Below are 27772 nucleotides of genomic sequence, written 5' to 3'. Positions count from 1 at the left end.
CTGCATCATTTTATGCAGTTCAAAAGAACTGCCTGAACTGCAGATTTCTATAATTCTTCTTTCAAACAAGTGTTTGCTGACATTTAAAGAAACCAGACATTATAAGCTTATATATCAATCTTCTATACAAATTAATCAATCCTTAAATCAGAAGCATTCACATTTTGGTTTTAGAGAAATCACTCAAATTATAAAGCAACATAATAGCATGCAAAATTTTCCTTGGTTTTTCTTCTTCTTCTTCTCCTTCTTCTTCTCCATTCTTTACTGAGCAGAAAATATCTCGTTCTTGATAATAGAAATTACTGTAGGGTAATTGCAGCTTGATCAGCTTAAAATAAAAAAATAAATAAAAAAAAAAAGGAATATATCTGCACCCATCCAAACTCCAAAGAACTAATGTAAGAGATTACAAAGAACTGAAACAGCAAAGAATATTACTGCTGCAAGCAACAACACAATACCTGTCTGCAAATGGCAACTCTGAAGTAAAGAAATTCTGAAATTTAGTTTAACTTTGTTTTCGACATATCCTCTAGAACCATGACATAAAAAATAGCATAATAATTTCATTATTATTCCATCACGAAGCAATAGCCTATTAACAATTCTTCAGGCTTTCTGAGAGAATTGATGAATTTAAATTATGCCAATTCTGATGAAAATTATGTCTTTGCAGATGTCATCATCAAAATTGAGACTAATTAAGCAAATTCGTTGATTGATTCATCGAGCTCAGACTTTTATATATCAACGATTTTCAGTTCATCTTCTTTATTGGCATAGTGCCAATAACCTTAAGGTCATCTACAGGAGGTCACATTCGAATGGCGCCGAGTGCTTCTCTTCAAGTACTTCCCTAAACAGACGCCTCTGATTGAAGAGACACTCAGTTTTTTTTTTAGTTTTTTTTTGGAGTTTGGCAGTGCAGGCTGTACATAAAATTTACTATCATTATTATAATTTTAATATGGTATGGCAAAATTTGCATGTTTTTGCCAACACATAGTGTATTACTCAACTAAATGTTACAGGCTTTAATATAGACACTATGTGTTGATCACTTGAAGGAATATGAAATATCAAACTGTGTTTTTAAGGAAAGCTGATGAAAATAAAAGAATGTAGGAAACTGAAAATTTTAGAAAATAAGTATAAAAAAAAAACCTATCGCTCATACAGTACTTTGTGTCATTAAATTTGAATACAGGAAAGCCCAAAAAAAATAATAATAATAACATGGGAAGAATGAGTAGGAAATAAATATTATGCTTCTTTAATTATTTAATGAAGTTAAAGTTGTGTGATGAGTCTTTATGGACAGGTATAGCAACAAAAACAACAATTTACAACAATAATGACACTGGGGACGATGGCAAAGATGACTACAACAATTAATGTTGACGCAATGACAATAGAACAGAGTTCAAATTTGATATGATTTATGTTTATGTAAGTAAAATGAATAGTTGTCTTAAGAAACAGCTTATAGCAACACCAAGTAATTTTCTACAAGTGTCATGCAGAGAGAAACATATTGATTGGACTGGCTTAAATGCCAAATATCTTTGTTCTAATGAGATGTTATCTAGCATAGGCTTTCAACAGATATGTGTCACAATGTGACAATTTCCCACCAGTCTATGTGGATAAACATTGTTTCTACTATATTGTTGCAACATTCATTGGTACAAATCAACACACAATGCTCCCACCCCCCATGCCTGCCTCAACCTCCCCCCTCCCCCCCCCCCCAAAGTTCATATATCTTCCTGGGAGTGCATTTGCAAATTTTTCATTATGACACAGAATTACCACACATATTGTTTGACACCTATATTTAGATAAAGTAAATGAACAATAAATCTACGTGGACACCGACAGCACACAGACTGTAAGCCACTGAGATTACTAGAAGCCCGCACAACCGAACAGGTGATCCGTAATATCCCTAATTAAACTCCCCCATAAATCTGACTCCATCAGTGACTGTCAGACCAAGATTCTGTCTTTTATCCTCGAAAGATATTCCGATGATCCACAAATCTTATATTTATGACTAGATTACTTTTCCATCAAATCTTGCTGAATGATTCCTACCAGACTATGACGACGGTGATATTTTCTGATAAATAAACCAACCTCTTCCGATACGTACCTAAGACTGTTTATATTCTTAATCCTGTTTTTTTTTAGGTCTTGAAAGTTTAAATCCGTTTCAGACACGTCAGCAGGCTGATTGCGAGTCAGATTCGATAAGAAGATGTACGTTTTTGACCATTTATAACCAAATCTGAGTGGGGCTAATTGTTGGGAGGTCTCAGACTTTAATTTAATTGCTCTAATTCTATGTTTAATCTAATTTTTTCTATACACCCATTTAGTACTTGTTTGCACTCATGATTAAGCTACTGGTGGATCATTTCAGGAAAAAATAAATAAAACATGTTTTGGCATCAATTCCATTCAACTGATGAGCACAGGAATGAAATCATATCAAAGGAATTAAGACAATGTTAATATTTCGAGGTAGCTGAATCGGTTAATTTTGGCTTGTTTTCTAAGCATTATTATAACCTCAGGATTACAAGTCCTGTCCTTTACTGTCCTCAGCTATACAGCCCTTTGTTGGTGATGACCCATGCATAGTCTAGGCTGGGATATTAGGAAGGGGGAGGGGATTGTGGTGGGAGGGATCAAGGTTGGATTAGTACCAGTCAGTTTAGGTCACTGGTTTGAATCCTAGCAGACATATCTTGCCTAAAACCTTTCGCTTGCTCATTTTCAATTTTTTTTTTTATAATTTCCCAGTCATTTTGTCATTGTTCCTTTTACAATATATATTAAAGCCAAATATATTTTAAGGCTAGCTTCCCAGCATCTATCAGGATTGCATCAATGAATTGGGGGTGTGATGATCCACCAACTAAGGGCTGGATAAGCTCTAATTAATATACAAAACAGGTCTTTAAACCATGACGTTTCTAGCAACAACAACAAAAATTCTCCACTCTTTCAAAATTTCTCTTCAAAGTAAGAGCAGTTTCCCGTAGTCAGTTTTGATGATTTTACAAGAATTCTCTCAAAAATGTTTATATATTAATTCTCTAGGATCAAGAGTAAGGGTTTCTCTCCTCAAGCAGAGCATATCGTCAATTCCAGTTGAGCGGTGTCCATTTGTGTCATTTGAGTGTGCAGGGACGACCGTAACGCGCTGCTGCATGAGATAGTTTTGACCATTCCTTGTCTAATGAGTCTCTATGTTGATCCTATTGATTAGGTTACCTCTCCTCTCGCAATTTTTCATATCCTGTGAGACAAAGTTTTTGTCTCTGTCTATCGTATCTTGCATCTTCCCGCAGGAGACTGGACCGGTCGCTTTTCATATCCTAGGAGGAAGTGAGCCTCGTCCTACAACAAACAACCTCCAGGCTTGATTAAATTTGCAGGTTTTTGGTCACAACTGAAGCAAAATTATATAAAGCTGTCAAAAGTCCCTTGCAAGGAATTACTCGGAATGGAGATTTTCATTTTTTTTCTCCTTAATTTGGGATATTTAAGAGGTAATTTTTGACAAATGGAAAGTGTGTGGCTTTATCACCAAGGATCCTGTAATTGAATTTTAACTATGATGGTCACGACTGTCACATGACTGTCACATGTTTGCTATTCAACAACTCTGTGAAGCATAATGGATGAACACATAATTATCAACAAATATGGTTTGAAATCTGAGTAATAACATATCACTGATCCAGACAATGGAAATTTAATTTGAAAAATAAAAATCATTTACAAAAGGGAAAGACAAAAAATAATTTTTTTAAAACAGTAGAACAATAAAATGTACAGGATTGAGATATCAAATAGAAAAGCACACTTGCTCTAGTCATGTGATTATCAACATACCGTACAACTACATTCTGCTGGTAAATTCACTCCAGATCCTGTATTAATGTTGACAATATTTATACTTGATACAAATATCTCAATGTTGTATGCACCTACCATATCTATTGTACAGATTACTAACCATGCAGAGTTAGGCTAGCTAATAACCTGTTAGGATATTTACAAAGTAGTATTGAAGAAATCGAAACAAACTGCTCTTGCTTAAAATTTAATTTGGAGCAATAGTTTTTTGGGTTTACCCAAGTTTGATAATTAAAAACCAATTTCCCTTTGTTTCATGGTATCATAGGTATTAACGAGGCATCTAACTACATAGCATCCCACCAGCAGTAAAAAAAAAAAAATTAAATTATTATTTGGGGATTGCAGGCCAGCGACCTATGCTTGATAAAACATTGCAAGACTTACTTGGAATTCCGAGGTCACTTAATTGTTCCAATCTTTTTCTAATCTAGAAATTTCTGGATACTCTCATTATTTATATCAATACTGCTCCCATATTTTAACTAGGTTTACTATTGAGCTGCTTAAATTATACATAACCATACATATATTATGCCACCTTTTAGAATTATGTTTCATTTGAACTTTTCAATATAATTGAATTCATTTCTGGTAATTAACTTCAGTGAATAATAATTATTATAAATATCTAGTACTCTTACCAAAAAGAGTTAAAATGTCTTTCCATAATGGAAGCGATCAACTGCCAAATTTAGCCGTACAAGTCTTGAGGACCGACTGCTGTTTCTCTTCTGAGAATTCAATTAACTTTTAAAATGATTCATTGAACTCCGGATGGCATTTACTGTACTTATAATCTTAGCAGAAGAATCTTGACGAACGATTAAAATAATTGGTTCATAAAGAGAAAAATGTTTGGCTCTAAATTGGCCTAGACTTTATGGATGACCGAGGTCTTGAAACCGTGAAGTCTTGGTTAAAGTTTCTCTGCAACAGCGTCTGGGTTATAACGGTAAGGGAGTGATAAAACTCAGAGCCATTTCTGTTCGACTGACATAAATTGTTACTTTGTTATTTGTTAAGCCGTGACTGTTCAATAGCAGAATGCCACCAACGAAACACATGCGGCAGGAAATTTCTCTGAGTGACATTTTATATTTAAGTAGTTCCTGCATGTGATAGGTAATTTTTATATTTAAGTAGTTCCTGTGATAGGTAATTTTTATATTAAGTAGTTCCTGTGATAGGTATACTGTTTGTATTTAAGTATTTCCTGTGATAGGTAATTTCTATATTTAAGTAGTTCCTGTGATAGGTAATTTTTATATTAAGTAGTTCCTGTGATAGGTAATTTTTATATTTAAGTAGTTCCTGTGATAGGTAATGTTTATATTTAAGTAGTTCCTGTGATAGGTATTTTTATATTTTAGTAGTTCCTGTGATAGGTAATTTTTATATTTAAGTAGTTCCTGTCACATTCATTTGGGTAAGCTTCTGAAGATGCATGATAATGCTAGGATTGAAATGTCAGGTCCACAAAACTTCATATATATTCACCTACACAGGCTTTTTGCAGTAGATGAGCAGTTTGTTAATATTTTGTCCCAAGTTCTTTTCTTTATTCATGTTTCTCATTTTTTGGGAGGGATAGTTGGGAATTTCGAATTAGGGAGAGGCATAAAGGATATCTTTTTCAGCCCTGTGGCATGCTTCACTTTGAAGTAAATATGTATTTGGAATTATTTCGTCAAACTGACATGAAGAATACAGAGCGAGAAAAGTCAGCCTCTAATGAACTCATTTGATAACGTATCTATATCGTTGAGCATGCTGGAAATTTACATGATAATTATTTTTGTTTATCGCTGTCCAGGGTTGTAAAAAAGTCCATAATAACTTGAGGCTAGTACCGTAGCAAAACATTTCTGTAAACTATTTCACATTTGTTTGACTTTCAGAACGTGACAGTAAATATAACATCGCTGACATATACTACTTCCGTTGTGCATTAATAAACCTGCAACGTGCAGCCTCTTCTCGGGTTATACCTTACAGGAAAATATTCGATGTGTGTTTAGTATCTCAGTGAACACCTTTGACAGCTCTATACACCAAACATTATATTTCACCTTCAAAGCGTCTTCTGATTTCAGAGCATTAAAGATAGGTGTCGTTATCGCTAGCATTTGTATCAATAATTCAAAACAGGAGGGAATAAAAAGCAACCAGTATTCACTGAAGTAAAGATGGCAAAGTGATATTGTTTGCCAATTATACTCTACTTTATAATTTGTTCTTCGTTTTTGGTCATACTGCTACTGACACACACCAGCAAATGTATGTATACAAAAACAGACAAATAAAAATAGAAATACTACTATATGCCAAGAAGTAAACCCTATACCAAAAACGAGAGGCAGTTTATTTTATACAGTATTTCCCAGCTTGTTCACAAGGCTTTTTTGCATGTAAATGAGATGATTTCTGGAGATGACGACTGGAGAAACAGAGGTTGATCGAATTACGAAGTCTTCATCATATTTCAAGAAGCAAAAGACCTAACAAAAATAAAGCACAGAGCTTGATGAGTTAGAGGAAAGTAAGGTAACAAGAATTTGCAAATAACCGCTTGCTTATAAACACCCAAAATGTTTTGATTCGATTTGAGGAAAAAGGAAACACCCGAGAAGGTGTCTGTATTTTCTCCTACAATCTAATTGTCCCTGGATGGTGAATATCAATATATTATCATATCAATATATGTCTACAAAATGACTGCACCATGCATAATAGACACAGTACTAAAACTTTGGGGGGGGGGGGGTTCAAATTATGCATATATCTTACAAAGTTCAAAAACTTCAAATCATGATTCAACCTGTTCTGATACACATTAAAGATGGACAAAGTAGACAATTAAATGTCTCAATGACAAACAAAATATCCTGAGATTTGTTTAATGTAACCAGCTGTAGGAATATTTATACTTCCTCTCAATCATTCATAAAGAATTGTTTGCTGGAGTGTTAGCTCAGTGGTTAATGCCGGTGCCCTTCAATCATATAAGGTCCCCAGTTCGAGTCACTCCAAGATTAATGTATGTCGTCCAGTTACAGAGTTGTTGACAATTTGACAATTCATAATCATGGACGTTAAATATGAATCTAAGAGACTGACTTCAGTCAGATTGCAGCTTTGATAAGCCAATGATGGCTTCTTCGCGAGTTCCTGCTTGCAGGAGGATCTACAATACATACATAAATGATCAGACTTAAGACATCACCATATATGTTTTTGACCAAATGAAAGTCAATAAGTGACTTATTATAGATTCTATTCAATTCTGAAAAATGTCACCCGCAAAATGTACTGTTTTATATTGTGTTTTTATCTTATATTATACAAAGTGCTAGAATGTTAAATGTTTTCAATCACTTGGCTGACTATAGTCAGTTAGCCCAATGAATAGCATTGTAATGGGCAGAACTAATGTGTATCAAAGGTGAAGCATAATCAATGAAATCAGTGCTTTATGATATGAACTTCTTCACAAATATATTCCAGCTACCTCTAATCAATTAGACATACTGAAGGTATTTTCTTTTTGTCAATCTCCGAGCAGTACTACAACTTTAAGCCTGGATTTTATGAACAGGGCAACAGCTCCACTCAATTCTCTTACAGATCTCGGCTTCTGACAATAATTCCCTAATATCTTCATAAAAGTAGCCATTTTTACGTTGCCCTAAGTGACATATTCACAAGTTTATTACATCAAAGGGCATCAGAAGCAATGGTTTCCAGTTTAACACCGATTCTTTCACTGAACAGAACTGTGTGATTTGAGATTCTTGTATTTTGTTACGATCAAGGACTAGTATAATCTTGGGGAGCTCAGAGGGGAAATAGCTAGGGTCATCGAAGGGTTTATTCATACAGAAATGAAAAGAGACGCTGATTTCTTCAAAACCTGTGGGCTATAGTTTTTCGCCGAAAATGAAATCATGCAAGATCTAGTCGGCAAGAAAAATAATAGTCAGCGAGTTCACTTGTCCCGTATGACCCAAGCTTTGTCTATAGCATGCGTACGTATCAGTCTTGGTTAACAAATCCTACCCATAGCTGCCAAATTTTATCGAACGGTATGTCTAAAAGATACTCTGAAGAAAGCTTTATACTTCATCATAAAAATGCAGCCCCTTATAAGTTGCAGATTTGGGGCCGAAAGAGACACTTCCCTGTTCTAATGTTTACCTACTTTGGCATATAATTTTATTTATAAGTTGTAATGTCCGTGCCGTTTATTGGGAGGGTCAATTTGAAGCCGGTGCTCGTCTTGGCGTGATGTTTGCGTGACCTATTTTAGCAGTTTTACTCAATTCTTATTCTTTAAAGGTCATGATGTGTGGTCTCCATATTTTAGTGTGCTTAATCTGTTAAAGTTTTTCAAAATGATACTTCTTTTTATTGAGATTGCCTTTGTCCTCATAACATTGAGGAATATGTTAAATTTAGACAACTATATTTCAGGATTATATATAAGGACGGCAGTCAAAAGCTTTTAAATATTTGAATATGAGTCACCATAATTTCTAGCACAACTGATAGAAATACAGTTGAAATTTCATCAACTGTGTGCTTATTACAGAGTAACAATGTCAATTGTCCAGAAATATGTTATAATGATGCAAGATGTACTAATATATCAAACTAAACTTGAGTTTTTACTTCACTCTTGCCACTCCATGGTTTTCTTTATTGCTATTTCAGACTTTAGGGTACTTCATGGGAAATATGTCTTATCTGATGGGAAAACACTTGCCTATTAATTGTTCTGACATCATCAATGGAGTGTAAGTGAACAACATTAATGCAATATACTGATTGACAAAGAATGAAAGAAAGCTAACATACAGTAGCTATTCTATCACAGAATAACTTGTGCCATTATCCCAACCCTGGTTGCTCTGCATGCATTATGCTAGCCAGGTGCAATAAAATGTTTTACTTAATAATTAACGACAACAAAAACAATTTATACCAACCTGAATATTTTTACCAATCCTTCCATACAGTTTTTCGCAAGACCGTTATGTTATTGCTAACATAATAAAAGCAATTGTCGCCCACACCAGTCAGCAACATTAATAATATATAATAATTAAGAATATTATTAGTAATGTAATAATTTCAATTAAAACATTTCCAGCTCTCAGGATCTAAACTTACAGTCTGACAAATATTTCTTGGCAAGTTTCACTGGATTTGTATAAAACTTGCCAGAAAAAGTTACACTTATCCGTATTATTTTATGAGGAAACTTTAAGGAAATTGAAATGCGCATTGGTACAAAAATTTGTTAATATGTACTGTTATGTAATAATAAGTGGTTAATTGTAAGTAAGAGGTTGCTAATACTGAGTTATTTAAATTTCAATTTGCATATTATAAAACAAAGCAGATATGAATATCAAGAATTAAATAGATATTTTTAGAACGATAGAAGTGTATACCTGAAGAAGTGTAGAAAAACTTGAACTTGTTTACTAAAATGATGATTCCCATATATTCTTGAAAACAAAGAACTAGAAGAAGTGCAGAAATTATGAACAAAGCCCGTAGGTAAATAAAAGATAACACTATATAAATAAAGTATTAAAACATGAATCATACCTTCTGTTTCACTTGATGCTTGTAAGATAAGAAGAAAATCATAATATTAAATTCAAATAATATAATAAAGTAAAGGATGCCATAAAGGAAGATATTTTACACTGAAATCAATTATAAAAAAAATATCACAAACATTGACATCAAATATACTGTGAACAACAATTATTACTTATTAATTATTAATTTCATAGGTATTGAAAGAATACTTTCATCATGATTTTACAATGAAATTGATTTGTCAGGTCAACAATAGCACTGGATGTAAACATCAAAAACCAGTCAAAAATTTGACCAAAATTAATACCCAAAATCTGCTTAACTTGGCAACTGGATATTATTTTATTAGAGAGTGCTAAATAATATAATTTTTACTATGAAAATGAATTTCCCTCTTTGATCTTTGGTTTATCAAACACCTCATTGCTAATTTGCATAATAAGATAATACCAATGCATTTTTTAACATAAACAAGAGTAGAAAGAACTATTGATCAATCAATTATTAGACAGGTAATGAACGATTCAAGTAAATCCACAAGGATGAAGGAGTAATCAAGGAAAACAAAGACATTTTTTAGCAAGCAAAGGGAAACATAAAGTCGTCAGATTTTTAATGAGAGAGGAGAAAAAGGAAACGTCAAATCCCCAAATACCAAGAAGGAAAGAGGTTCAGTTCACAACCATCAAAAAAGAAAAAACATAGCAAATGAAATACAGCTCCCATTCACCACCTACCTCCACCACCTCTCCCATCATGCACCTCTCCCACCACCTAACCCACCACCAGGCACATGGCCCTGCAGGTTGGTGCCTGGACTCAAACCTCAGAATTCCTGGCTCTGGCCAGCCCCAACTGAACCTCTTCCAGCAACTTCGTCTTTTATGGTTTGGAACATGCATGGTAACACTCATGAATATAGTGTACAGAGAATGACAACTTCTCAATCTGATCCGTTATTTCTAGATCGGAACAACAATTACAAATGGGAATGGATAATATACTTTTGCTTTTACATTCTTCTCACTATATTATAGTATTAAATTGCCTTAAGTAGACAAAACCACTTGGAATTTCAACAATGGACCAAGATAGAGTACTAAACTTTTCCTACATTCCATCACAATACTAAAACTTGAACAGAAATGAGTAAAGCTTCAGTACTTGCCTATGCTCTTTAAATTAACGTTTGTATTTTCCACAAGATCATGGCAAATTTATCAAACAATATAGTACATTTTAAGCTCTTGGGCTACCTACGACTATTTTGATCAGGCCAGCCAACGGTGAATACAAAGACGATAAATGATGCAAAGAGCGGTGATGAGTCGCAGATGATTCGAGCTCAGAAGAATAAATAGCCAAACTTTTAGTAGTATGGTACTTTAGGGCAGTTTTAGGTTGAAGAAGGAACTGATACATTCAAGGGAATACCAGCAAATTCAGCAGAATGAAATTCAATGAGGACTCAACTTCGATGCAATCTTCTCACGGCCAAACTTTAATCATAGCAGACAATCTACCTGTCTCTGTCGCAGCACACAGCGTGACAGAGGTGTATTATAATGCTTGTTTTATTTGAAAGGCATCATCCTATGCGCTTAATTTCGACAACTACATTTTCTTCCCGCCGTAATATATAGAAAAAGCTAGCTGCCTGGAGCATGCTACATCTGATCATTCTCTCAGGAATAAAATCTGATCTTTTACTTCTTGGGGAGTCTCTCCCTGCAGTTAAAAAGAAACACGAGCAATTTTACATCCATGTCGTATAACATGCGCATGAGAGAGAGATACTCTGTTACTAACCGGGAAGATGGCTATATATATATACCTCGCTATCGTGGCGTCTCGGCCTTGCAGTTTAGGGACACATTACATGTCAACGAAAGAACGCAGAAAACTGTCAAAGAGATGGAACTGGGCCAGATCAACTGACAGCAGCTGCCGAATACTGGTAATCATGCAACTCTCATGTGTACAAATGGAAGCTTCTTTCGTTAACAGCCATGTAAAGACTGCCTTAATATGAAACACTCTTACTAAGGGGTTGTTTGAAGTTCAATAACCTAGGCAGGTTGATCATCAAAATTAGCGGGGATTTCACACCAGAGTCAAACAGCTAGAGCAAGAATGGAAGAGTTGATTGCCTATCAATGTTCCTGGATGAACAAAATACCGACTAATTCGAACTCTGCACTGTTGATGCATTAAAAAGGAATCATTTAGATGGTAGTCACTGCATGGGTTAGCTGCTACAGTTATGCAAATATGCGAACCTATATGTTTCGATGGTGCGATGAAAAATGGGCTACTTATTGCTACACACAATTACGTCCAAATGCACATGCTATGCAAACTTTGCTGGTTCCAATTGTACACATTATGCTGCAGATATTATGCTATGAAAAACGAGATGGTACTTGCTACCTAAATGTTGCACATGTCAAATGCATGCTATTTAAAATGAGTGTTATAGCTGCAACACAATTACGCACAGATGTACATTGGGCTAGTTGCTATCCAAATCATGCACAAATGTACTGTCATGCAAAATACTGTAGGCTAGTTGCTACACAATTATGCACAGATGTATCTAGCACAATGCTTTCATTATAACCACCAAGACTGCTATAAAAATATGCAAGGTGAGTTCTTACATATATGATAAATAACAAATTGCCTTTATGGAATGACTTTATCCTTTAAAGTTGCTTAAATGCAATTACAGTGGCTGCCATAATGAGGAATTTATGATACCTGCCATAAAAATATTTTAAAATCATGGTATCTACATCTCAATGGTATGCATGGTCATTAAACATGAAGCAATCCTAATGATTTAAAAGTCAAGAATCTACTACACCACTCTTTGATTTGATGGTACGCAAATTTAAGACTTCCATCAACTTTATGACAGTGCTAAAAGTTTTCACCCCAGGGGACTGTAACAATTTTGTTTTCCTTATCAAACTGACATGTTTTCCAGGAACTCAAAGAGAAATTTAAATCAGATTTACTTTCTAAATGCAGTATACCTTTCATTATATTGATTTCTTCTTTTCCTTCTTTTATTCCAAATCTCAAAAAGTATCAAAGCTGTGTCAGTTTCAAAATTAAATAACAAACAACGACAGTCTGCAATCTATGGGTGCTACACCCAAAAGTCACAAGATATTTTTCACTGGGTCGAGGAGATTTTTCCAGACATCGGAAAGACATCTCCTTTAAACTTCACATTTTCCATGCGAGGATACTGGTGTAGTTTTCAAACCAAATGCACTCAGTGAAATCTTGATGGATTTCTTTAGTCTAAGTCATTCTGTATGTTCAGGCGTACCTCACGAGTAACCTGGAGCGAACAGACAGACATCTCAGCAGACATATTAAATGAATTACCTGATAAAAGGGGACATAGCTTTCTGAAACATTTGCAGCAGTAACAACAGTGACAACAGTGTTGAAGTCTCAAAATTGAAGATGTTGCTCTTAAGATCCTCTCAAGGGTAAATGATATATGTTTATAACCAGACGTACACTTGCAAGGCACAGATTAAGTCTTGAACAATGAAGGGTATCTTCAATTGCTGTGATAAAATCTGCATTTTGCAAGGCGCATATTCAACTACATGAAAAGTTTGGAAAAAAAAAAAAAAAAAAAAAACTTTGACAGAGGGAAGTTTTAGTCAGCAGTAGATGGCATAATATCTCATCGTTCAAGATCAGGGCATTATTACTTTCGGGTTGATTTTAATCAAATGGCCTCCTTCAAGCTTGTGATACTCCACTTACTATGAAGCATTCGTTTAAATACAAGCTGAATTAGAACAAGAAACCTACTTATTGAAATGAGATTGAGAGGCGAATGCTCATTTAAGTACTGCAGGTCACCTTACGCACACTGCCTAACACTCTCTGTCGAATTCAACCTCTCCAAATCCCACACCAACACCTCCATCCACAATCCCACCCCCCCCCCCATATCATAAAAGAAAAAATCACAAACGTTGGTTCTAAACAATTTTGTCACATATTTTTCTACTTTTGCAAACATTATTTCAATTCACACTAATCTGTCCCCACCGCCTGACGGAAAGATCGCGAAAATGGTCAGATGCATCCTATTATGGGCAAAGACGTCATTCAGAATGGATAATTGTACTATAAAGTTGCCTGCTTAATGGACTTGAATGATTTCTTTTAAAATGGCAAATATCCCATGGGAGATCATAAAATTTTACACCCATACCAATGACTTTTGCAGAGATTTTTCTTTTTTTTTATCTTCCTTTTTTTTTTCTTCTTTCTTTCATTGGGTGGATATCTTGAGATGTTGGAGAAAAGTACAGTAACATCTATTTGAAGAGTTTTAAGAGTTGCTTTCAAGACATATATTTGTGATACATCCTATCGGTCTAGAGAAACGTTAATAGTCTCATCTCGAATTCTCTGCTTCACGAGAGAAAGAATGAAGTGTCCGGTTTCATGTTTACTCTCTCTAGGTATATCTTCTTAATATCCCACAGAGAAATGAATAACTCTTATCAGTAGAACAGAGATTTCCATCTGTAAGATCTCTGACGGAAAATCAAAGCCACCAGGTGATTTTGACGTGGATGTTTGTCTCCTTAATAATCGCAGCCCATCACTCACGTGGAGAAAGGATAACATGAGTAGCGTCTCTGACAGTGGGAGAGCAGCTTTGAGGTCTTAGCATCTGAGTTGGGTTTCAAATTCTACCATGTTATTTGATTAGGGTGCTCCTCGTGCATTTATCGTGATGTGCGACTCTATAGAACTGTTCGCATTTAAGATGAAGAGTTTGTTGCATGTTGAGACCCTTTTAAAATCTCTGATATCGTCCAATGTAGATTACAGCTGCTGGGAGTGTGATGTGTATGGGAAGCAAAATATGCTTCAACTCACATTGTACTAAACTTCCTACAAACATCTATCCTTGTGGATTCTACACAAATATTTCTTTTCATATTATTTTTGGGTCAGCTGCTAACGAATATTTAAATCATAAAATCTGTATGTACCCTTCATTATGAGTAAGTCCACTGTATAACTCGATAGCCATTTATTCATTATTTAGTATTTACAGTAAATCTAACTATCCTATCAATTTCCGTCCTACACCTGCAATAAACTGAAACTGCGGGATATGTAAATCTATAGATATTTATCAATCCATTCATTATTACAGATTTATGTCAAACAATCTGCAACTAAGTGTATGTCGCCTGATAGTTTCGGTACCTCAACAGGTGTTGGCCGCACACTACTATCAGCATAGACCTGGCTTAATTTAGTTCAGAGACCCCGCATCAAGGAGCCTTACAGTAGCTTATTTGAGACCCTATCTGTGTTAGATTGTGGATGAACACTGGCTTAAATTTCAAGCCTTCTCTTTTCGATAAGTGTTCAAAGGATAACGAGGCAGGGGTGTGTATTCTCTCCCATTCCTGCTCCTGGCGGAAGTTTGATCCTGGAACACAAGGATTTTTAGGCCGACACTCTAACCACTGAACCAAGCCTTTACCTTAATTATTAAAGATGTCACACAGTTGCATAAGGAAAGGGAAACATTACAGTGTTCATTTGCTCCTGAGTCAATTTCAATGTTATGAGTGTCTCATTGAGCCCTGTTATCTTCTTCAGTCAGACATTAATTTACATTCATATTTTGCTGAATTGATCATGTATTCTTTGTCATTAGGCAATTTGTATCTTAAGATATTAATCACACATATAATCAAGAAAGAATGGCTTTAAAAAAAGAAAAAAAAGGCATTATACTTGGTTTTGTTATTAATGTAAGAATGGTTTGAGCTTCATTTTAATATTTTCATACTGTCTCTAGGGTACAAGTCTGTACCATTCTGTTAATCTTCAAAGACCATTTTGGAATTTGCCATTCCAATCTTGTTAATTGATTTCACTGAGATCATACATATCAACAAATTTATATAGTCGTAACGCTTTTACACATCATCAGTTGCTACGGTAACACAACATCAAATTTGAAGACCTGCCACTACAGTATGAAAACCATAAGATTACTTGGTGTCTGGTAGTAATATTATACAGTTACAACGTATTAAACATCACTGACATTAATAACAAAAATTAAGAAAAATATCCCTCAATCTACGTACATATAATAATAAATATATGCATCCAATTATCTGACCATTCTATCACAACCTTTCACCCACCCCTTACCCCCCCCCCCCCTCCCGCCCTCCTTCCTCCATGCTCTTCCTTTCCAGATGAGCAGTCTATTATACATCCTGCAGTTACCCAATGGTAGATGCTATCTGATATGAAATATGTTAATTTTTATATGTTTAACCTCTTCACTTCCTTAGAATTGCCTTGAAATCAAATTTCTCTGGCAGTCCCATCCAAAGAAAAAAAGCCACTTATCTCCTCCAAAACTGAAAATGTATTTTATGAGATGAATGTTTATGGCTCTCCAAAAGCTCTTCTCTTTGAACACTGCTATGTTTCAAGCATCTTCTTGCCGTTCTCTAACATACCTACCTATTCCCCAGACAGGCTAGAATACTCTCCGTATAGCAATTACTAATAGTCTTTGAGATATCTATGGTGCCTCTCTTGCATATTTTTACATTTTCCATCGGAAACAATCTAGTATGTCCACACCTTAATATCGCCCAAAACAAAAGCAGTTTTGCCATCCAAAGAAGATGCAGAGAGATAGATATTACCGCAACAGGAAAAGCTAAAAAAAAGACATGTAAAAACTTGCAGAAGATCATTAAAAATAGCGCTATCCAAACAATGTAGAGATTTAGCCAAAGGAGCAACCTTTTGTTAATGCAAAGTTAGCCCGTTAATAGTCACCAATGGTGACAATAAACTCACTTTTAAATGATTTTTTAAAAGGTTTTGAGATCGTGCGAGATGTAAACCTCCACTCCTCTTTGCATTACTTTGTCACTTTCAATTGAAGGTTGATATTTTAAACAAGTTGCTAACCACTCAATGAAACTGGTAGCACGATATCATAAAATCTGATACAGAGATGATAACAGGGTTTTTATGCCAAAACGGCATTTTCATGGTTTCGTATCTCAGGATTACATAAAGATAAAGCACTCTGATACAATATAAGCTGCAGTCTTCTAAAACTGAGGGGAAAGAGCTTCATTTTTATGTTCAAACAGTATTTACATTAATAAATGTCAATCAAAAAACACTGACTTTTTGTCCTTGTGAAAAAAAGAATTTCAAGGTTGTGCATTCAAAAAGATGATTCTAGAACATATGTGTGGAGAAAAGCAATCTTTCTTACCCAATCATGGAATGAACAATTAATTGAGAGGTGAACATGTTGACTTTTCCAACTATCTGGTGGTACCTGACATTTGCCTTCTTGGGAGGAATATATCAATATAACAGGAAACCGAACTATTAGTTCAATTTACAACAGCATGAAAGGGAAAACTTTAGTCTTCTGAAGGCTCTGCAATTTTGTCTGGTATAAAATACTACAGCTCCTTGTAGTAATAAGGAGCGACACATCTTTGGACAAGCCTGTACAGCAATTGGATTTTTTTGAATAGCAAATTGAGACGCGATTCTGGATAAATGTTTCCTTGCATGAGGGCAATAGTTATAATTTAGGGTACATTTCTCCATATTGTGAATAAAAGTAAGAGTACACTGTATTACAGTGAGAGTATTCATGAGTACCAGGGTGAGTGCAGATCCACAAGGGCAAGTGGGAGTATACGCAGGTATAGTCATGTTAGAGTAGGAGTACCAATACAAACTCTCGACTGCAAAATCAATCTGTTAATTCAAGTCACCAAAATTTGAATGACAAATGTGAAACGATGAAATTGTTTTCATCATAGAAGGTATTTCTCAATCACATGGATTAATTTACTAACCGTTAGTTGCGCTTAATTAGCTATCTTAAACCATATTGGTTTGAATTGATTTTGAAAAATAATTAAAAAAAACATTGTTGATTGAATACTAAAATTAGCTGAATGGGTCAGGTTTAATTCTGCAAAATACAGTAAAATTAAAAACAATTTTGAAGTATCCACCATTTTTTTACATAATTTGGTCTATATTATTATGAGAACTTGTCTATATGTTTAATTATTTAAAAGGAAGTTGTACATTAAATGCCTCCCATTCATTAATTAATTTGTTGATTAATTTGTTGATTAATCCTTCAGTTGGTGAAACTATCGAGGAAAGGTATCTTAGTTTGATCAATTTTATCTGATTAAATACACGGTGAGCTTGGTACTAGAAAATACCGGCCAAATTCAATATGGCCGCCACAGAACCATAAATATGCTTTGCTTGGAGAGGAGGCTGTAGCATAATATATCACATATATGACTCATCCAACCATGACGAGGATTGTACAAAATTTAAAAAAATATATACATATAAAAAGAAAATTTTTTCAACAACTTAGTTTTGACTTGAAGAATGAGAAAGCGATCCAATCTAAAGTAATTCTAGTCCATGATTTTGGTGGCCATGTTCTTTGTGTCCTTGGTAACTGTTGACAGGCAAAATTTAATAAACGTGCCCTTTACAGTTGATTTCAAACTGAATTAATTTCAAATGGCAAACAGGTGGCCTTGAGGATATTTGTACATTTACAATAAAGTGTTTTTTTCTTGCTTTGGCAAAATCCTCTGTGGAACATACCTTTGAAGGAGAACTTTCGAGAGCAAATGTACAAATACATAGTCAAAGAAAGGAAAAGAAAATTATTGAGATGCAAAAAGTGGGAATTAGTTAAAGGAAATGATCAGATGAAACTTCTCCCTTACGTGTAAGAACTCTGTGTCAAAATGAAACCAATAATAAATATTTTCAATGTTTAAAAAGTTTGAAAGCCTGCATGGTTGGAAAGGTTTGAACAACTGTAAGCTGAAATGAAGAAAAACTGAAAAATAAATTGGTTTGAACAGGATGGAGGCTAGTTACTTATCTGTCACCACTAGATGAAACTGAGTCAGATGATGTCTGTGATATGGTTGTCTATGGCAGGTATATATATATACAGAAGTACTATGTGAAAACAAGACAGGCTTAACTTCTTGACAAAAGAACCACCTACCAGTGTAATGCTGCTGGGTGTTATCGTGAATTTCATAGATTTTAGTGAGGTTGGAGGTATATCCTGTTTTGGGGGCAAAAGTATGCCACATTTGCCATAGTTTTGAAGTATAGAGATTTGTGATAAACATTTCATATCATAATGAAATTTCAATTTGGCACTGATTTATCTGTGATTGAAAATTTAACATATCCATTAAGTTTCAACCCAAATGAAAACATTTCAAATAATATTGAAATTTCATGAGTAAATTTGTTTGAAATGGAATACTTAGGGAGGATGCTGTCTTGAATGAAGTTCACAAGGAGTTGACATAACATGAATTAATTACATGATAATTAACATTCGTTCATTATACAATAAAAAATATCTAGGAGAGTGTCTTATTTTGGTCCATTGCAATAATACTCTGCATAAATTTACTTGATAATATCCTGGCCGGTGACAATGGCAACAAAAACTACAAAGAAGCACTCTTTTAAATCATTCAGTAAAATCTGTGCTGACAATTTGAATATAATTCATCTTTCAGTTGCCATGCAAATACATCAGCATAGTGTATGTGGAAGGCTGATTTTCTTTCTCTTCTTTCACAACATATGTTTAAGGATAGGCTAAATCTGAAGATAGGCTACTTATACAAGCATTCAACATACATCATGGAGTGTTAGCTACGCCAGTACTGCCTTCCAATCATAAGGTCCCTGATTCGAGTCACTCCAAGATTAATGTATGTCATCCAGTTACAGAGTTGTACATAATCATGGACGTTAAATATGACTGTAAGAAACTGACTTCGGTCAGCTTGCGGCTTTGATTAGCCAATGAGGCTTCTTCGTGAGTTCCTGGATCTAAAATACATACAGACACACAAACCGGCAGAACTGACCTCACCACAAATCTGTAATCTGTCTAATCAAAACCACAAAAATTAAATTTCACACTGGACACAATTTAAAATAAATATCGTATATCTTAATACAGTCTGCAACCATGTTTCTCCCCTTTGTCCTGTTCCCTCCCTCTCCCCCCCCCCAATTACCCCTGTGGACAATATTTGCACTTAAATTTGATTCATTAAGATTCTTTGGCTATAGATCTACCACATTTGTAAAACAATAAAACAGAAATTTCATTCTGGCAATCCAGAATTTAATTCTCAATGAAACTCCGTTCCTAATGAAAAATCAGAAAGCCGAGTGCATGCTTCTACTACATCACTGCATCATGGCTGGCTATGTGTGCATTGTGCTATACACACTGGTGCAATAATTGTATAGATATGTACGTTACACTGCTTTAGATAAGCTGTAAACTGCAGATGTATGTATAGATTCCATCCGTTGCTATGCGAGAGACATGTTCCCAGGATAAACAGGCAATATATATAGCCTAAGCGAAGTATATCACATGCCAATACATAAGTACCAGCTTAGGCTTGCATTGTTAATGCTATACTGCACGGCGAACCCGACACTTACAGGAGTTTCCAGAATTAGGTTTATAGGAACTTAAAACCAGTTCTATTACATGTGAGGATCAGAAGGAATCAGAAATTTGGACCAATTCTATGGCAATTAAGCTTGATACAATCTAGACAAAGAATACCTTATTTCTCACCATTTCAGAGGGAAAACTTGGGTATTCAATCTTTTCTTACTTCATTCGTGACAGCTAGAATAATCACATAGATTGTTCAACATAAAGATGATCTTGTGAGCCGCAGTGATATTTTATATCTATGGAGCAGGCGGGGAAAAAGTAAGGATATTTAACCCCAGCCATGAAAAAAGCAATATGTTTATTTTGGAATTTATCTTATCACAAGTTAGGTACCATACAAACTTTTGAACGTTTCATGTTTACCCTTCTGGTCACTCAGTGAACTAAATTTATTGTTGGATAAAAACATTGCTTTGAATTTTTATTAGGTCATACATGCCACATTTATACAGTTTTGAAAACATAAAATATACCCAGTATTAGTTACAATTTGCAAACCTCTAAGCATTTTAACAAATTTTTCTATTCATTCCCTCCAACCCCCCCCCCCCCCCACTTTTTTCTTTCTCTCTGGATGTGAAGAATAGATATAGATCTGACTTCCACAGACTATAAGAGGAAACCAATCATTGTTTCCAGTCACCATAAAGAAATACCCTAGAAGTCCAAAACACCTTCTTCAAAGCATTAAAAGTTGATAAGAATTAGATCATATGATCCTAAATCCCTTGGGGTCTTGTGTTTATCACCCTCGATGCGAATAAGAAGCTGAGTTACTGCTAATTTACTGTTCGGTTTCCTCTTTTTTTATTTGCTCCTCTAAAGTGATATCACAGATACTCTTAATGAAAGGATAACAGATTCTTTTGGTAATGAAAGGCACTAAGTCAATGTTCAAGGGTTAGTATACCAAAGCAAATATGGAATAAAATAAAACAAGAAAATGCTGTAGTGATGTGAGGACCAAAATAATATCCTCACAGATACAAATAACTATGAGAGATATACGCAGCCTGCAGACCAAAATTGGGTCAAACCAAATTTTGTTGGAAAGTCGCAAACAGTCAAATTAGTTACTGTCGACTGCACGTGATGCAGAATTAAATTACTACAAGTGTATGTATACCCTCTAAAGATATAAGAAACCAACAGAAAATCTCAGGACAAGATATATGTGTTAAGTCACATCTTGAGAGAAAAAATGAGGCCATGCCCCCGGGATTGTACGATAAGCTGTATGGAAATTAGTATAATGAAGACTACACATATAATATACAAGAGAGTTAAATTCGTGGAAGTTTGTAAGACATGAAAGAATTAAACAGAAATTGAAATATTGGTATAGGTATTACCTATGTGTAGGTAGGTACCTACAGTATGTACAGTAGGTATTATCTACAGTAAGTATTATAGGTATTACATACAGAAGGCAGGTATTATAGGTATTACCTAGAGTAGGCAGGTATTATAGGTGTTACATACAGAAGGCAGATATTATAGGTATTACCTACAGTAGGTATTGGTATAGGTATTATCTACAGTAGGTATAGGTATTACGTACAATAGGCAGGTATTATAGGTAAATACCTACAGTAGGCAGGTATTATAGGTGTTACTTACATAGGGCAGATATTACAGGTACAGTATTACCTACAGTAGGCAGGTATTATAGGTACAGTATTACCTACAGCAGGTATAGGAATTACATACAGAAGGCAGGTATTATAGGTATTACATACAGTAGGTAGGTGTATCTAGGTATTACCTACAGTAGGTAGGTATTATAGGTATTACACACAGTAGGTAGGTGTATATGTATTAGCTACAATAGGTAGGTATTATAGGTATTACGTACAGTAGGTAAGTATTATAGCTATTACCCACAGTAGGTAGGTACTATAGGTATTTCCTACAGTGTTTAAAAGGATAGGAGTAGGCTATAGAAGGTCATCTGTATTGCCCAAATATGCTAGAAATTTAGTCATATAATGGTCAGCATGATGGCCACATTTCAACTTGACAAGCAATTCTCACTGTCAGCCTCAAAGCATTTTGGCAAACCAAGATATTCAAATGTCTGAATCCTTCTCTATGTCTAGAATAAAATATTGAGGATCCAAGCCTCTAATTAAGGAAAGTTTAATTTTGGAAACTAAGCAGTGTTTTTTTTTCATGAGCCAGTAAATACTGTTGACCTTTAATATTGTTATGTGCAGGGAACCAACAAAAGTTAGTCATCTCAGATCAAACTTCTTGATAAATGAAGATTTTCAACATATTGACCTCTTGTAACGATTTAATATAAACTTAAAGGCTACTCATGAAGTTCCGGGCTTAATTCCTATGATCTTTCTGGTTCAATGTTTTAACAATTCTAATATAAACTCAATTGTATGCAGTATACATAGCATGGCACCCAGAGATGAATTTGAATACAGTGTGTTCTTGACAAATGGCAAATGCAGCTGTAGTGTGTAATTATTTCAGACAATAAATGAAAGCATTATCGGCTCCTACTGTTTTTGGTGCTGCTAATCAGGAGTTGACGGAATCTTTCGCTTGTGCATTAAACTAACTTGTCCAGCCACTTTGATGAATTTGACAGAACTGTTTGTGGTTAAACAAGTGGCTAACACACATGAAAACACAACATTCACAGCCAAAATAAGTGTCTCAAGTTTATGATATTTGGCACCAACAAGTTTAAGATTTATAAATCTTTTCCCACTAATATTTTTTTTGGTCCCACAATAACAGAATGTTTTCTAAAGGTTTGACAGATATATGCCTAAAGTCACCATTCCTAGAATACATAACTTTGACCTGCCCCAGGAATTAATTCTCGGTCTATCTCGTTGACCTAATATTCTTCAAGGTACATACATCCGTGATGTGGACATCTGAATTCCTCTCAGGGCAAGCTGTTCCATTATATACAAAAGACATTTGCCTTTCGTTTATTTCAGTTGCCAACGATATTAAATGCATGCTTCTCATGGAGCAGGTAAGTTTGTCCTCAAGTACCTCCCCACAACCGATGGCAACAACCACATTGAGGCATTTTGCAATATTAATGGATGCCATTTTGATGTAAGTGGGTCAAGCCTGTGGTATGAAATCACTTGTCCAACTGCTACAAGTGGTTATAAATTATTCTACCATTTCCAGAATGGGACAACATTCCTGCCTGCATTGCCCAAAATGCATATAATGGCAAAAAATATCTGCAGCATCTTCTATGGTACTTGAGAGACCTGGTATATATCATAAGTACTTTAAGGTATCTTTGTACAGTATGTATATAGATGAGCACAGTATCACAAATAGTTCAGTCATGCATACCATTTGCATAATTATGCAAATTCCTCCTTGTACCATCCACAACATTGTCATGGTTTTAGTTTAAAATTGGTCAAAATTCAACTTAAATCAGCATTTTTTGACTCCATGTGGAAATGGCTGTTTTCCCACCTTTGGTTTGTGTAAGGTGGCAAACTACTTGTACAAGTCACTTATTTTATAACTCACAGGAATATGAGAAAATTTTCTTGTTGACCAAGGTCAATGAATTATCATGTATTTTGTTCGTATTTGGCAAATGCCTGTTTATGGAACATTTTAGAAGAATTTCCTGTTTGGCAGTGCTGTTTGTATGAGTCTATAATTATGACTATTATTTTTTTATTCCTGTATTTAACCTGAATTTGGCTTTAAGGGACCTTAGAACCATTATTTGTTGATTGTTACTATTGTACATATGTGATATGATGGTAAGTCCCTCTCCTAATTCTCCTTTCCTCCACCCCCTCCCATCACCTGACCCCCCTCCCCTAGCCCCAGTCAACTCTGAAGAAGCTTATAGCAATATCTTCTTTTGTTTTTCTTTTGCCTCAGTTGTCATTGTTGGGTATGTCTCTTATTGTGATACTTAAAGCAAGCTGAATTACCTAAAGGCTACTTATAGAAGCTGAGAACATTTTCTTGCTTAATACTGTCACTTTTGTAACCAGGCCTACTGTATGTCTCTCATTGTTAATCCTGAAGTAGAAATTCGTAACCATGAAAGTTGTTGACATAAGGGAAGTAACAAATGTTCGTCTTTGCACTGTGTCGATATTATCTGGCCTCTTATCATAATCCTTGGAGTTGAGTAACACCCTAATTAATCAATCCTGCCTGAAGCAGTGTTTTGTGTTGGGTTGTTGTAAATTTACATCATAATCTGACCAAGCCTTGTATTATTTAGACTAATTTCACTGGATTATTCTGACTCTAAAAAGACATGTCTGTTTATAGAAATAAACCAATTGACTGTTCCCTGAGCACCAGTTATTAATCGTTGAATTCAATAAGGAAAGTTTGTCACTCAAAAATTCATTGCATTTAGTATTTTAATTTTTTCCTCAAAAAACCTTTTAAATCCATACTTAATTTCATTGTCCTTCTTTCCATTTTGGATGCATGGACTTAATTAATGAACTATGTCCTCGGGTACTTATTTATAACTGGCCTTTGACTGGATTTTATATTTTTATATCTTTTGAAATCTTTATATTGTGACATGAAAAAATATGCACTTTTGTTAGCTATTATATGTTATTCCATAATTAACTGTTCATAATAAAAAATAATTAACCATTCCACTGAATGCAATATTACAACACTGCCTATAATAGGGTTCTCAAGAGTTCAACAGTAATTGATAACAAATATTAAATACATTCTCTGCAATATTTAGAGATGATATTTTCAAATAGGGGAGTCGATGAGATGGGGAGGGTGGGTGGGTAGAGGGAGGAATGAAGCCATTTTGGTAGATATCATACTGTGCAGTACCAGCCAATTATTAATTCTTGTACATATCAATCTCTCAACAAATGACATCTAAATATGTTGCAACAGTAGATAAATCATTTTATAAAGAATAAATGAAGATGGATTTTCTGGCTCAATTAAAGCCCTGGGCATATAAACTGCTGACAAAAGCACATGAGACTATTCTGGGTTACATTCTAAGGTAATATTATAGCTTATAGGAGGAGATAAATCATATCAAAGGACTTAATACTGCATCAATCAATACTTATTAGGTTGATACAAGATATTCATGAACATTATTTGAAACTGTCAAAATTTTAATGAGCATAGTTTTGCCAAATCATCACACCTGTTTCGTGTCACGCAGGTATAGTATACTAAATATAGTGCAGTGCATTCAAAACTATAAGAGCATTTGACATAGAGCTGCATTTCATAATTACAATGTTGTGTTTGTCATCATGGAGCTTATAAGTTAGCATCAACGAGGTAAATGAATCTGGAGGATTCATGTCAATTGGGTGCGCGCGTACCATGTATGGAGGGTCATGTGATGTGTTCCAGGGTGGTACTATACTGATATTTCTCTGTAGCAGTTCGAGAACAGTGTTAGTGACTTCGTGAAAGATTGGTCGGTTCGGACATGGGAACTAACGGCATAAGAAGGTACTGGTACTTCAGGCCTACGAAATAGTGCTAATGCTAACGTTCAACCTTATTCTCTTGAATGAAGGCAGACCTTCTACATAATAGATCTTACTTATTAATACAGCTCTAGAGGCAAGCTTTGTCTCATATGGCCTAACGTTATTACAACACGCTATAAGTGAATGAAATGTGGGGAAATGTTTAGTTCAGTGCAACCACGGAATTCTCAATGGAACAGAGCCTAATGCTACTCGACGGAAATATAGCTATCACGTTAGGCTACAAGCACGGTTATTGCTAGGTAACGGGTGTCGTCTGCTGCTCTAAGCACGCAAACACATTTACGTACTAGTTGGGTGAAATTATCATGCGTAATAGGGAGAGTAGTATATTAGTACCACCCTGGAACACATCACATGACCCTCCATACATGGTACGCGCGTACGCGCTTATTTACTGTGTGATAGTTTCTCCAGATTCATTTACCTCGTTGGTTAGCATTGCATATGACAGCATGGAGTTATTATAATTATTATACTGTGCATAGAGTCATACAACTAGATGTTGTGACTATTCTGTATATGTTTGAATTAAGCTAGTATCTTATTGTTAGCATATTGTTGTATATACTGTAGCACAGAGCTGTACTGTATTGTTGTGTGTACCTAAAGAATGGAAAGCTACTTGCATATCAAACAGCAGGGTGGTAACTATGGCATTATTATTATAACATAGAGCCTATACTTCTACTGTATGTATGTATGCATGTATAATACAACCTAAGAAGGAGATGTTGTGTATGTAAAGTGTGGAGCTTAACTTGTAAATTAGCATGGCATTTCTGTGCCAAAATTGCATGGACCATTGCTGTCCCTCATTAATTCATATTGTTCTTGATATCATTAGCTGAGGCATGTAACATAGTTTCTATAGCATTGTGATGCACATGGAAATACTTCTCTACATAAGTAGCAGCCGTGTAAACAAACTAGATCTAAACAAGCCTTATCTGGCATGGTGCATGCTGGCTAATAGTACTATAGTATTAATAGCATGTCATATAGGCCTTCTAATTAATTTAAACTGTTGTACTATGTCACGACAGATTAATGTAAGTTGCACCACCTAACTTTGGGTCCTTTTGCTACATTAAATACCAGGATAGGGTATATATGTATCTAACAGAAACATTCTGTCCACAACAACATGCATGCCAATGTAACCCTTAAAACTCGGTTGTGTAAATACGCAGAGATTTCCAATTATTTGCATCCACCAATAAATGTGACAAAAATCCATTTAGCTGATTTTATAACATTTCCTGACTTTTGCAAATATGTCATTAATATAGTTGCAAATTTTGGGATTTTCTGCATTTTTTTTGTGATTCAGAGATTTTGGTTATATGCATTTATTCAACTCATAAGTTCTCACAACTGGTACAATTTATCTAATAAATCCATGGAAAACAATAATTGTTTTAGATATGAATATAAACACATGGTTAAGTCAATTAACATTGGTGTATGTGTGAGTCAAAGAATCAGCATGTTTTAATTACTGTACCTAAATAAATACTTAATATTATTGGTTATTATCAGCAAATATATAGCTTATTCTCAAAAGTCTATATATGCAATAACTCATGTTTGTTATAATTCAGGAAAAAGGTCAGTGGAAACTTGATTCTATAGCCATTAAATGTTTTCAAGTTCTTTCAATTTGTAGCAAACAAGTGGCTAAAATTATTACATGTTAAGCCAGCTGCTAGCATTAATATTGTTATGACTTTCAACTTGATCGCACATGTAGAGCCACTGCTAATATTTCATGTTTGTTAAATGCATGAAATTATACACATTCTTGTGTTCCAATTAATATAGCCGTGCATATAATTAATGCAACATGCACAGTAATAAACTGCAGTATTTCTGTGCATAATATGTAGCAAAGAGAGCCAAATAATAATAACACCATTATACATCTCCACGTCTTACACAGTATCTCATCGTCAGAGGCGGCTTTGATTATTTTGCTGTGTAAACTAGGAAGATTATGATACTGCATAGATAAAACTGAAATGACTGAAATACCCTGACAGTTTATTATGACAGCTCTAACTAAAAGCAAATC

General features: G+C 34.8%; 1 protein-coding gene across 7 annotated transcripts in view; it reads right to left on the bottom strand.

Annotated features, from left to right (window-relative positions):
• LOC139971586 (neurexin-3-like) overlaps positions 1 to 27772 on the bottom strand; it is a 158197-nt gene that overhangs the window by 61443 nt on the left and 68982 nt on the right. For 6 of the 7 annotated variants that reach the window (XM_071978205.1, XM_071978200.1, XM_071978203.1 and 3 more), the window contains one exon: positions 9550 to 9567. The exons of the other annotated variant lie outside the window; for it this stretch is intronic. In XM_071978205.1, coding sequence (XP_071834306.1) covers positions 9550 to 9567 — 18 coding nt within the window. The remainder of the gene's footprint in view (positions 1 to 9549; positions 9568 to 27772) is intronic. 7 annotated transcript variants of the gene reach the window in all.

Source organism: Apostichopus japonicus, chromosome 8 (assembly GCF_037975245.1).
Source record: "Apostichopus japonicus isolate 1M-3 chromosome 8, ASM3797524v1, whole genome shotgun sequence".
NCBI classification, from domain to species: domain Eukaryota; kingdom Metazoa; phylum Echinodermata; class Holothuroidea; order Aspidochirotida; family Stichopodidae; genus Apostichopus; species Apostichopus japonicus.
This window is presented reverse-complemented; position numbering and strand designations above follow the sequence as displayed.